The 12,586-nt window shown below is 40.9% G+C and overlaps 1 protein-coding gene across 1 annotated transcript in view; it reads left to right on the top strand.

Annotated features, from left to right (window-relative positions):
* The window catches only part of ANKH (ANKH inorganic pyrophosphate transport regulator), a 97,869-nt gene that overhangs the window by 62,804 nt on the left and 22,479 nt on the right, over positions 1–12,586 (top strand). Inside the window, exons 3-7 of the mRNA XM_063400269.1 lie at positions 2,028–2,146; positions 3,252–3,335; positions 5,723–5,893; positions 6,482–6,616; positions 9,408–9,500. Coding sequence (XP_063256339.1) covers positions 2,028–2,146; positions 3,252–3,335; positions 5,723–5,893; positions 6,482–6,616; positions 9,408–9,500 — 602 coding nt within the window. The remainder of the gene's footprint in view (positions 1–2,027; positions 2,147–3,251; positions 3,336–5,722; positions 5,894–6,481; positions 6,617–9,407; positions 9,501–12,586) is intronic.

Here is a 12,586-nt window from a genome sequence, read left to right as displayed (position 1 = left end):
GGAAGTTCAGTGAATCTGACCTTCACACATGGCTTGCTTCACAGACCTTCCAGATTTCTTTCCTTCATTGAAATAAGTTGATTCAGGAACATCCATGTGCTGCCCTGCCATAAAAGCAGCTTTCCTCAAGGATTTACTACCCAAAAAAACACTAAGTAGCAGAAAGTTTTCAAAACACCGAGTGAAGATTGACGCATGGCTATTCATGCAAAAATATAAAGAGGCTGTGCTTGATGGTGGAATGAACTGCAACAAGCACCTGAACACTTAAGGGACTAAACCACCTTCTTCAAACTGAAGAAAAGTTGGAGTCCTGCTTTAAAATTCTTCCCCAACCCTCTTCAAAAGGAAACAAGGCTGAGAGTGCCTCAGGAAGATGGCTAAGGAACTTGGGATTTACTGAGTGAATTTGGAAACTGTGAGTCTAACAGTCATAGTTCAGGTGAAAGACATATAGGTAGGGACCAGTATAAGGGGGAGTTTTTAACATTTTTAGCATCTTCTGGGCAGTCCTGGTTATCTGGAATGAGGCTTGTGCTTATTCACAGTGCTGTCGTGCCACCTTCTTTTATTTTACTATCTTGTTTACACTGTCTTTTTTGGACTCAAATAGTCTTTTCAGTTCTGTTAATCATTTAACTGCTATATCTCTAAGCCATCACAAAACAATGACAACTTAAACTCCTCTTTAGTTGCTTCCAAATATTGTTTACAAGTTATGATAGTCAGTTTTAGGCTAAGAAGATTGATTTTGATGACTAATGTTAGCATTTGTCAATCCAGTTATGAGATCTACATGCATGGAAAGCATCACTTTCCTGAAATACCCTATATGAAGATCTGTATAAAGATAATAGGGTTGTTATAAATGGAAAATTAGATAGATGTTCATATTTGAAATAGTTAACTTAGAAAATACAAAAGTTAGAGAGAACTGAAATAAGATTCCCCAGACACAGATAATTCTGCCGTTACTTGCCTTGGAGGAAATTGGCCTTACAGCCTAATCATTCCTTTAACAGCTATTGCAAGTGTATAGAGGAAATCAAGTAATGATGTGCCATCTAGAACATAGTTTATAAAAGGTTAAAACTGATCTGGATTATTTACCTCTGCATATTATATTTGTCTCCATAGTTCAGGCTGCAGTCACAGCCTTTATTATTCCTGGTTATTGGGAGGACTCTGGGGTTCTTAAAGAGAGCTGTGTGGGGACCTGCCATGTCTGTGCAGCCTTCAACCCAACACTTAGTGAGGAGAGGCCTGGAAAGAGAGTGCTGTCCAACACTGAAAGTTCTCTTGGGTTGGAACAGGACAGGGAGGTAACACGCTGGCCATCAGAAGCGGGAACCCCCTGATTTCCATAGGTGCCCTGTTCTGAGTGGTGGCTTTGGAGGTGCTGGCTCTAAATAAGGAGGGAATCTTAAGGCAGGTCAAGGCTGCCCAGGGGCTGCACAGCAAAGCACACAGTGTCCTGACAGGACCTGGCAGAGGTGGTCATTAGGCAGAGTAAGGGAGAGGCATAATAAGCGTGATTTGCTGCATGCCATCACAAATCACAGTATCCTTTTACAACCTTGGGCAGGTTTACAGGTAATGTCATGAGAATGCAGTGATAATCGATGGTTTCAACATTTAAAAGCCACTATATCCCATGAAATACACAATGCCTGGTGAAAACAGCTTTTCTAACAAAGAGCCTTGATTTAATGAAGGACTGGTACATTTTCTGGAGTACCGGTGTGTTCATTTAGCAAACAGATGTGGCTCTTACTATGCTCATCTCCCAATCCAGCCATTTGTTATCATGCCTCTGCCAAAGGTTACTTTAAAAAGAACCATGAGAGCAGTTCTTAGTCATAAACAGCAGCTGGTGAGGCTGCAATATCTGAAGCCCTTGCAGCTGTTTGCCAAGTGAATGTGTGTCTGAGCTCCAAGGCATCTCAGTTTTTTAGGTACTTCTGAATATCTCACCCAAGGGTCCATATGCAACCTTTGTTTTTCATTCTTATCTTGTTTCTCTACAGCATATAGTGATTTGGGGTATTACATTATTAATAAGCTGCACCATGTGGACGAATCAGTGGGAAGTAAAACTCGGAGGGCCTTCCTTTATCTTGCTGCCTTCCCTTTTATGGATGCCATGGTGAGTGCCTGATTCAGAACTGAAATTTAATGTTAATGTTATGTTTTTGTGACCTTAGTTCACAAACTTTGTTACCTGGTGGGAAACTGAAGTATGCAGAAGTAAGGTGCATCCTTTGCAAGCAGTAATTCTGTATATACCTTTACTCATCTCCTGCTACATGGAGAAAGGATCTGAGTGGACTTTAAACATCCAGAGATCATGACAGATGTAAAAAACCTCAGCTGCCTTGTCAGAGTTACAATACGTGCATGTTGGAAAGCACTGGTCATCTTGTGATCAGCTGCACTGGTTGTATGTGACTTCATTCAGATTTGTGGTGAAAGATTTGGATTTGCTATACATTCCCAGATCACCTGCAGAGCTCACAAGGAATAAAATCAATACTTGCTCAAAGTAGTTTTGTCAAAAAGATGTTTCTTACCATCAGTTTTTACAAACACAGCTAACTCCAGTATATCTCAAATGCTTGGGCAAGAGACCCACACGTGGGGAGAGCTGCTGCTTCCCAGATCACCAGGCTCATTGCTTGTGGCTTGCACAACAAGAAAATGTGGCAACCCTCTTTAATGCCTCTAGCTCTGTGTAAAACTGGTAACAGAGAACGTTCTCATGCCGATGCCTCCACCACTTTCTCACCACTTTGTCTGCTTGAAGCAGTCGCTGACAATAAAAAGAGGTTGGATCATTAAAAAGAAGTTGCTTTTCTTTTCCAGACATGACTCTGTATACTCAGTGGGCCAATGAGTATTACACTTCAGAGGTGCATCTAGCTGGTGAATGATTATTTATTAGATTATTTACTATGATAATTCACCCTGTGCAGCGTCTGATTTGCGAAGGGCTGCTTTCTTACTAGATACGCTCAGAAATTTCTATACAGTCTGTAAATTTATCCCCATTCTCCCTGCCAGCCCAGCAATGAGGAACTCAATGCAACATGCTTTCTCTGCATTAATGGCCCAGTGTTTGCCCAGGTTCGCATCAGGTACTGCTGCAGGCTGTTTGTGTGCAATGTAACATCCAGAAAACAGCATTGTTGGACCTGAAATCATTCACAATATCATAATCACTTCCCAAACTTTTCTCTGGCCTTTTTTTTCAGGCATGGACCCATGCTGGGATTCTGCTGAAACACAAGTACAGTTTCCTAGTGGGATGTGCCTCCATCTCAGATGTCATAGCTCAGGTAAAGGCTTCTCACAGAAGTCACTGTTGTGTTATGGACCAGATGCTTTCCTAAACAGGAATTCCCTTCAGAGGAGGGAGTACAGAGGCTGAGCCTTCTCTCTCTTCCATAAGCAAGACACCAGAGAATGTAATCTTGTGTGCTGCCCTCCGACTGTTCGTCTTGTGAAGGCTATTTGCTGGCAGTTGTGCTTTAGGACAATCTCACTTGACTGGATCAAGTCAGTTGCCAGGGCTGTTTGGCTTAGGGTCATGTCCTGAAGCACTTCCACAGCCCTGTTTCATAATGGCTGAGAAACAAGTTCTGTACGTACGTGTGTACATTCGGAGAAAGGAAAGGTCGGGCAAAGAGACCACTGGCTGCTACCAATCCTGAGGCTGACAGTGCTTTGAAAGAGATCTTTCTCTCTCTGTACATTCTCCCCAGCACTTGCACAGTTCCAGTGAAATCTTGGGTTGGAGGTGAAGGCATGATTCTCCAGCTGACCTGTCAGTTTTGCACGGAGTGTCTAATCCAAGGAAAGGCAGTTTAAGCCGCCTTCTGAGTACTTGTTACTGTTCCAAAAGGTGAAGGCTCAGAAGTGCACCAGAAGTAGTCTGTGGTGATAACCCCTGGATGATTCAGAGAAGAGCAAATGTTTTTTGAACTTTCAAAAGGGTGGTGTTAACTATCCTGTTGCTTTGTATTAAGCACAGTGAAAAAACAACATCATACACTCTGCTGATGGCCAGTGTTGTAGCTTTTAAGAACCAATATAAGCCCTCTTTTAAAACATATAAAAATATTAGGAAATGAAGAGTCCCAGCAACTGCAAACAGTTCAGTGCTGTACTGCTGAATGGTGTAATGACTGGATAAGAAAGAGGATAAAACAGTACGACATCAAAGGAAATATGAAGTCAATGGCACTCAGTTCAATTTTCTGTAGCATTTTCCTCCCACTAAACATAAAGGAACCATAAACCAGGTTGAACCATTCAGTCAGTTGCTACTCAGCATTGGTCAGGTCTGCCCCAGTGCAGCACTGCAGTAAATCCCCAGAGATAATAGCAGTGACTGTAAATGACCTTAGCCCTCAGGGTCTACTCATGTTCCGATGTGACCTACAAAGTTTCCTGACCCTGGGTGCGTGTCAGGTCACACGCAGCTAAATACAGAAACAAATTCTTATTTTGGCCATGCCCTTTCCACAGCGGTTGGTGAGTGGGGTGCCAGGGTTGTGAAGAGTAAGACACCTGTCATCTTCTCTCAACAGAATACTACACAGAGCAAGAGCAAATCCAGAACACAAAAAGTTGTGGCTGTCATAGCCCAGAACTCTACACCTACATCTGCACCCTACACAGGGAGTATGGCACAGGCAGTCCACTTTTTCTTGAGTAGCTTAATGTGCACACTCTTTGTGACTGACTTTTCTTCTATTTACTCAAAAGCAATGTTTTTGTAGGTTTGAAAGCCCTCATAAGCACTGTGGCCTGCCTCAGGAACATTTACAGAGCGTGGTTTTTCTTAACTACATCTGCAGCTCTAGCAATGAAGGAGAGAACCTGCACCTGAACGATGTGTATTTTATTTCTTGTAACTCACTTGAATGCCAGCATGTCCTGGCAGGATTGTCTTGGTTCTGCTCTTCACAGCACTAAACACAGTTGGCTTTCCAGTTGTGTCCCCCATCCAGAGTAATTTGGAATTTAACAGGCATTTCATCTACTTTGTACTTAACAAAGAGAATAATATCACATTAATCAGTTCCTTTACATTTTATGGATTGAGTATTTAGTGCTAAGAGGCTGAATTATGAACTGTTCATTAGCCGAAGTTTCCATTTAATTTACATTAATGTGCCACTCAGCTGAAAAGCAAATAATGAAATAGTGAAATTTCACTTGAAAAAGTTGAAAATTAGGTTGACGTAAGACTTCCTGCTCCGAAATGTTGAAGTGAATATTTTAAAGCATCTGGCTTTTTAATGGCCACTACCCCGCCCTGGCCCAAGAAAAAAAAAAAACAGTGGGGCTTAGCAGCTGACCCTAGAAGCACGTCTCCAGCCTCAGCATGTATCAGAATAGCACATTCGCATGGGAAGGGTGACTCTCAGCCACGTGCTTGCTGCCAGACCTTGCCAGACTTTCATGCCTGCCTTCTCCTATTTATGGGCTCTAGTCTGACACCTGTCCAACCTTCAAGGCCTGTTTCATGGAGTATGAAGTTAACTCTTGTTCTTCTCATGTACATGACCGAATACTGGGGGATCCTGACTAAAATTTCTATAGATACCGTAGCCATGCAAGTTGTTGCAGATTGACTTAGCAAGAATCAGACAGGAGATGTGTTGGCCTGGAGTAGCACATAGACAAATGGTTAATCATCTCTTTGTTTTCTCTGCAGGTTGTTTTTGTAGCCATTTTGCTTCACAGTCACTTGGAGTGCAGGGAGCCTCTCTTGATCCCAATCTTGTCCTTATATATGGGAGCACTTGTCCGATGTACCACGCTCTGCCTTGGATACTACAGGAACATACATGATGTTATTCCTGACAGAAGTGGGCCTGAAATGGGGGTACATCTTCATACTTGTGTTTTTTCAAGCTCAATAATTTTACTTGAGGCTTTTTTGTGTTATAATAGTGCATTAAACCACTGTGCATGAGGGGCCTTTTCTCTGTCCTGCAGGAAGAAAACATTTTCAGTTAAAGAGACATGATAGAAATTATTCCAGCAACAGCACGTGTTACACAATGCCTTCCATGGTATGGATGTGTCTACTGAGGACCTCTGTACTGAGCTGTAAGACAGCACAGCATGAACTAAGTGAACACCTTAGTTCCTATGGAAGAAGATATCAAAATTTCTCTTTTTCTTCAAATGTCATATTGTTTTTCATGTACCTTTGTCTGGTAGTCAGAACAAATTATGCAGATAGATACCTTATGCATTATTTATTGAGATCCATGACACATCTTCTTCTGAATCAGTATTGCTACCATGAGTGAAAATATTTTAGGCTCCTCATACTGAAAATTATTAAAATGAATGTACCAAACTGACAATGGATGGGAAAAGCAGAAAACCTTTCTCCATGCTTTTGGTCCTGTGCTGCATGGTTTTTTTCCAAACACACTTCATGTTTTTTTACCCTGTGTTGCAGGGAGAAGCTACAATAAGGAAGATGCTGAGTTTCTGGTGGCCTTTGGCATTAATTTTGGCAACTCAGAGAATAAGCAGGCCCATTGTCAACCTCTTTGTCTCTCGGGACCTAGGTGGCAGCTCCGCTGCCACAGAGGTAAGAAAGGCAATGCTCTCCATTACTGCAAATGATCATTTCCATGGCATCACCTCTGTGCTTCTCTTCTCAGCCAAGCTGACAAGAAAAAATTGTCTTAAATACATTTCTGTTTAGTGCTCTTCTTATGCTTGAAAAGAAGATTGCTTGGACTCTCATCATGAGCCCTTCTGCCAGGTCTAGTGGGACCTCACCCTCAGCAAGACTAGTAGAATTCTTTTACTGGACAGTGCCTGCATCCCAGGTTTTCATGCTCTACACATAGGTACATATAGTCTGGAGCATTAAATCCCAGAAATTTTAGGACAGTTAGCAGTAGTCCCATGTCCTGTTCTTTCCTGTCATGTATATTTTATGGCTGTGCTAACTGAAGTGAAACTACTCTTAGCAGTCAGTGCATCACACAGAAACAATAAAAAGCACATATTAAAAAAAAATCTGTGTCCTGGTTGGGGTGTGAAACGCACCCTGTTTCTCTTGAGGAATTTCAGATTACTCCAGTAAGTCTCCCACAGCTGTTGAGAGACAGATTTCTGATTGTAATGCAGAGCCTTTACCAATGCTCACCACAAGCTGACCCATTCTCTTAAGAAGTCTGGAGCCTTCTGCTGCCAGTTCTGTGTGAGGATGTCTAGATGCATATTGGCATAGGATAAGCAAAGCTGTAAAATACTAAATGAAAAGTTCACAGAACTGCTGCTAATTTGTCATACATTATCCTGTGTATTTCACTCACTCAGGAGGTGCCAGAGACTGCAAATAAACAGCTGTAAGAAGAGAACTTAGGAAACTTAACACTTTTGCATGTGTGATTCAGGGATCAATCCATTCATTAACTGGTCTCCATACAAGGGGAGCCAGAGGTTAGCAAAGATCACTTTTGCATTTCTTGGTGACTTTCGATTTTAGAGGCATCACATCTGATGGCTAGCCAGTTCCATTTTGTTGCTATCAGGACGACTCCAAATAGGTGTCACAGCTGGTGATTTGCTGGCAGTTTTACACCAACAGTAATGGTCACATCCCAGCTTCCTCTGATTTCTGCAATAATCGCCTCTGAAAAGTGAGGTACTGACAACACAGATAACATCAGTGTCTGGAGCATCAGTATCCACAGGACTTTTACAGGTCCCCTTTTCAATAATAGCAGCAGCTTTCACTCTGGACAGGGAGTCCCTGTGAAGGACTAGGCTGTAAAAAGTTTATGAGAACCAGAAATCCCAAATCCACTTACACTGTCCAAGTCCCACTGCTTTTGTTTGGACTGCCAGAACAGTTGTGGTGATTGGGCTACCTCCTTGGTGGTGCCTTTCATAGGGGCCTTTTTCACCTGTCAAATACAGGTGCTAGACATTTAGGAAAACTTTCATGCATATATGTTGGAGTAACACTAATTGAGGAAAAATACTGGAAAAAGATCACTGCTAAAAACTTAATACTTTCATCCAAGAGGAATGTAGCATAAAAAATATGGAAGTGAAATACTTTTTTCTGTAACAGGTACTGTGTCTTTGCATTCTTTTTGGATTTAACAATGAAAATAAGCAAAATAGCTTTTATATTCCTTACGCGATTTAACAAGTTAGGTTTCATACAGATGGAAATTCTGATGAAAATAAAATAATGAGAGGGTGTGCAATTAAAAAGGGTACTATCTTAAAATTCCAATTTGTTTTATTTGAACCAATTACTTTTTCAAGGTACATTAAACATTATTAAAGCTATTATTAGCAGGGAAGGATCTATACCACTCTCTTCTTCTCTGTGGATATCATTACATTCCACTCTCTTTTTAAACAGCACAGGGAAAAATTAGCTTGCTACATGGTCCTGTGTTTGTATAGATCTTTTAACCAAGCAAAGACAGCAGTTACATTTATAATGGGAAAATGGGCTCATATAATCAAGAAAATGTATTTTGAAAGTTAGGGAGTGAAACAGAAACAGCAGTAGTTAAAAAAGGTCTTAACACTACCATTGCCAGATGTAAAATGAATCAGAAATGTGTGGGTTGTAATAGATCTGAACCTGCAGACAAAAGGCACCCAAGCACTCTCAGTTAATATGTGGGGGAGTTTATGTCTTTGATAAACCTCTTGCACTGTACTTTTGAGATTGTAAAAGGGCCTAGTTTTAAAACTTCAGGCAGTGAATTTTTTCTTCCCATACAAATGTTCATCTGGAATTATTTTTGTCTGGTGCTCATTGATGAGCACCAGAGTGGGAAGAGGTGGATTTTTTTGTCTCGTAAGAGCCTTCTACCCCCAGGCAGTCAGATTGATGTCCAAACTCAGTCAGCCACTGAGGTCCACTGATTTATAGTCCTTCTGTCTTACTTGAAGCTGTTTTATTTATGAATAATCAAGTAAAATGTATATAAATTGAAATTATGTGGCATGATCCAAAACTACTGTGAGCTGCAAGGCATTCTGCTGCTCAGGTATCTGTGGGTAAAATAACTCAGGAGCAATATGGGAGGAAGTTGTTGGACTGCTTAAGGGGTGCACCACAGCTCAAGTTAACTATTATCTCAGAGTATCAGAGAGATGGTAAAATGACAAAGCTGACTTAGGTAATTTCATGGCACAAAAAAAATTCATAAGTTTAAAATAGAAGGCCAAATGATGGCCATTTTGATGGTCTTCCTGAAACAAAAAGCTTCCAGTCCCTTGTCTCGTTTTGCATTGTGTCAAGGTCAATGGGGTGATACTGGTGGGCAATAGCACTCTATGTTAGTTTAGCTCTTGTGTTTGAAGATTTGAAGTTCATGTTTCTCTGTCTCTGTTCATAGGCAGTGGCAATTTTGACAGCTACATATCCTGTGGGACACATGCCCTATGGCTGGCTGACAGAGATCAGAGCTGTATACCCTGCTTTTGACAAGGTGAGTGTCCCTGTTAGGGCTGTCATAAATACCTCTTGTGGGGTTTTGCATGTGTGGTCCTCCTAGTTCTCTCTCTTTGTTGTTCCACTGATAGGTTTTCTTAAAATCCAGTTAAAATTAATTGGCTGCTGGTGGCTTCAAGCTGTTGTCTGACAATATTTCAACCTCAGCTCTGTGTTACAAGGTATTAAGATGCCTTTTGGATAGATAGCTGCTAGCTGTATTTTTAAGGATTAAAAAAAGTCCTCACTATGAGGTAGCTGCTTAAGTAATGAAGTGATTTCTTACAAAGTATCGGCATCACTGAATGAGCAAGCTCAGGTCTCTCCTTGTGATTTTGTGGTATCTCTCAAGTGGGTTTGGGTTCATTTGCTTATGTTAATATTTAGCAAAGGGTGTTTCATCGACTGACCCTAACACAGATAACAGACATTCTTTTAGTGGACTGACTTAGCAGACTAAGGTAATGAAGATTTTTCTTGGTAAATAATGTAATTATGTGAGAATGCAAGGACTGCTCCTGGAACTGAGTGCAGAGCAAAAATTAATTTTGTTTAGTCTCTTTTTTTGTTCTGATTTATAACTGGTACTCACTAGTCCATATGTTATGCAAAGAACAGTCCTGTCCTGAGACTCTGGAATACAAATGCCAGATCCTCTCCTCCCCTTTATTCACCAATTAGTAACTGAACTTTCTGGTTCCAAATACTCATGAAAAATATGTTTGTTTTCTCTGGAATATATTTAACTGGAGCAAGCCCTGTTTAATATTACCCACCATATTTCCAAGGAGAATTTAAAACCAACACAGAGTCAAATCAGTCATAACCTCCTAACCTGCCTGTGTACAACTAAATTGACCTGTCAGATAAAATTCCACATGTAGTCTTTCTCAGAGGCCATTCTGCTGGAAAGGAACTGCAGATGCAATCCCAACGAACTGAACGATAAAAATAGTTTGGGACAGGAAACTCAGGAGCTACTAACCTCATTTGATACAAGACACAATCAAATGCACTATTACCAAGCAATAGTAACAGCAATTAGGACTCCTAAATTCAGGTCTCGTTTAGCTGGTGAAAGATATGCTGACAACTGCAGTGGTGACAGGATTAGACCATGATTTGTTCATTTGTTTATTTCAGCTAAAAGGTTTCCGATAGGGCTCTTGTGGAACAATGTGAGGAAGAAAAAGCTAGGGCAAGGCAAATATGGATACAGTTTATTTAATTGCTGGAAAAGTACTAATGGAAATTTTAGTTCCATGTTTGAAGAGCAATTTGTAATAAAGTGTACAAAATGAGGTAGCAGCAGTATAAAGGGTATCTCATCCTGGCAACCATGTGTGTAAATGCCTTCACTGTACATTTCAGATAATAAATACTAAACATGAAACCCACAGTGTATTTTTTAAGATGGTTGTGAGAATTGTTTTTCCCTCGGTCATGCATCACCTTGTGTCACTGTGCCTTTCAAAAGCTTTGTTTCCTGAGCATAAGTCTTTCTCAGAAGAGTCCAGATAGAAACACTTTTTTATTTCTGGACCCTGTAAGGTGTCCATTGTGATTTTCAGAAGCCAAAACAGTGTGTTTGCATGCAAACTCAAACATTTTCTTTTGTCAGTTACTCAGGAAGCTGGCAGTGATGATGGCCATCAGAAGCACACTGACTGATGGGATTTGAGATGCCCCTCTTCAGTGGCTTTACTGGAGAAGTCAGATTCTTGTCTTCACAAGTGAAATCATTATCTCTCTTCACATTTGTAGGAGAGATGCAGGGTCCTACTTCAGTCTTTTATGAGACTTTGTGTCCAAAGCAACCCCATAGCCTAGCAGTTACATTCAGGTTAAGGGTTACTACGGACGTTTTGGAAGAGAGCAGGCAAATGCTCATTCTGTGCTCTGTGTGCTGTTTTATATGGTGATAATGCCATTGCTCTTAATGGAGCCTGCCACCTGACTCAGAGCAACACCAGTTGTGAGATTTGTGAATGCTATTTATCTGAGAACTAAATGGGAATGGGTACTCCTTTTGCTCCATAGTATTTTGTTCTGAGAACTAAATAGTGCGTAAGAGTTATGAACAAAGTGTATGTGGTCAAGAGCTGGAGCAAAGGATGGAGTATGGCAAGGGTAGGTATAGCAGGAATGAATGAGAAAGCTTTTTCTTAGCAGCCCTTTTGGATGGCTTGATTTGGGTGTGCTTCATTTCCTCTTTGTTATTTTTCGCTTGTTAGAAAGTTGAGCCATGAAGCAAAAAGTTCATTTAAACACTGGTGAGTGATGTAAGCAAGGCTTATCCTCACATCTGTGAAAACTAACAAAGAAGCAAAGTATTTCTTCAGAAGCACAACTAATAGTAATAGCTGCATGAAAGAGTGTTCACAAAGTGTTTTCATAACCTGTTCCCAAAAAGGTCAGACAGAGTGGCTTCCTGCTTTAGGGTCTGGGTTGCCTACATCTTCAAGCACCCAAACTTCCAAGCAGGTATTTAGGCAGGAGCATGGGGCCATATAGATGCAATTGCTGCACTGATCACAACAAAAGCCTTAAATTGCAAAATTCCATCAAGCGCCTGAATGTGTGTTGAACAATGCACTCTTCACAATGCTCCACTCCCAAAATGTGTCTGCAATAGTTCTAGTTCTCCTACAAGTAACTCCAGTAAAAGAGGCTGACTCTGTGACAGGTGCTGCTGTTCTACCCAAGTTGCATCTGGGGTGTATAAATGTACGTCTCATGCTACAGGGTTTATCAGCAGGTGCACAAACTTGTGTATGTCACTGCCAGAGTAAATGCAATAGATGACCTAACAGCCTTTGCTTAAGGGCTCCTAATGGTACCCTGCTTTGATATCCCATCCTCTCCTTTCACAGACCATTTAGTTTGAATTTATGTGTTCCCCAAGGGCAATTTCAAATCTTCAGCCTCATTTGCTGTATTAGACATTTGGAAGAAGGCTTTTGTTGTTTTAAATAAAACTTTCCTGCCATGTGACTACAGAGTCCATGTTCAAGGTGGAACATTTAATAGTCCTAATTATGTTCTGTTCATTAAACTGCATTAATGGAGCCAGCTGTTCTAGAA

Source organism: Prinia subflava, chromosome 1 (genome assembly GCF_021018805.1).
Source record: "Prinia subflava isolate CZ2003 ecotype Zambia chromosome 1, Cam_Psub_1.2, whole genome shotgun sequence".
In the NCBI taxonomy this organism is placed as follows: domain Eukaryota; kingdom Metazoa; phylum Chordata; class Aves; order Passeriformes; family Cisticolidae; genus Prinia; species Prinia subflava.
This window is presented reverse-complemented; position numbering and strand designations above follow the sequence as displayed.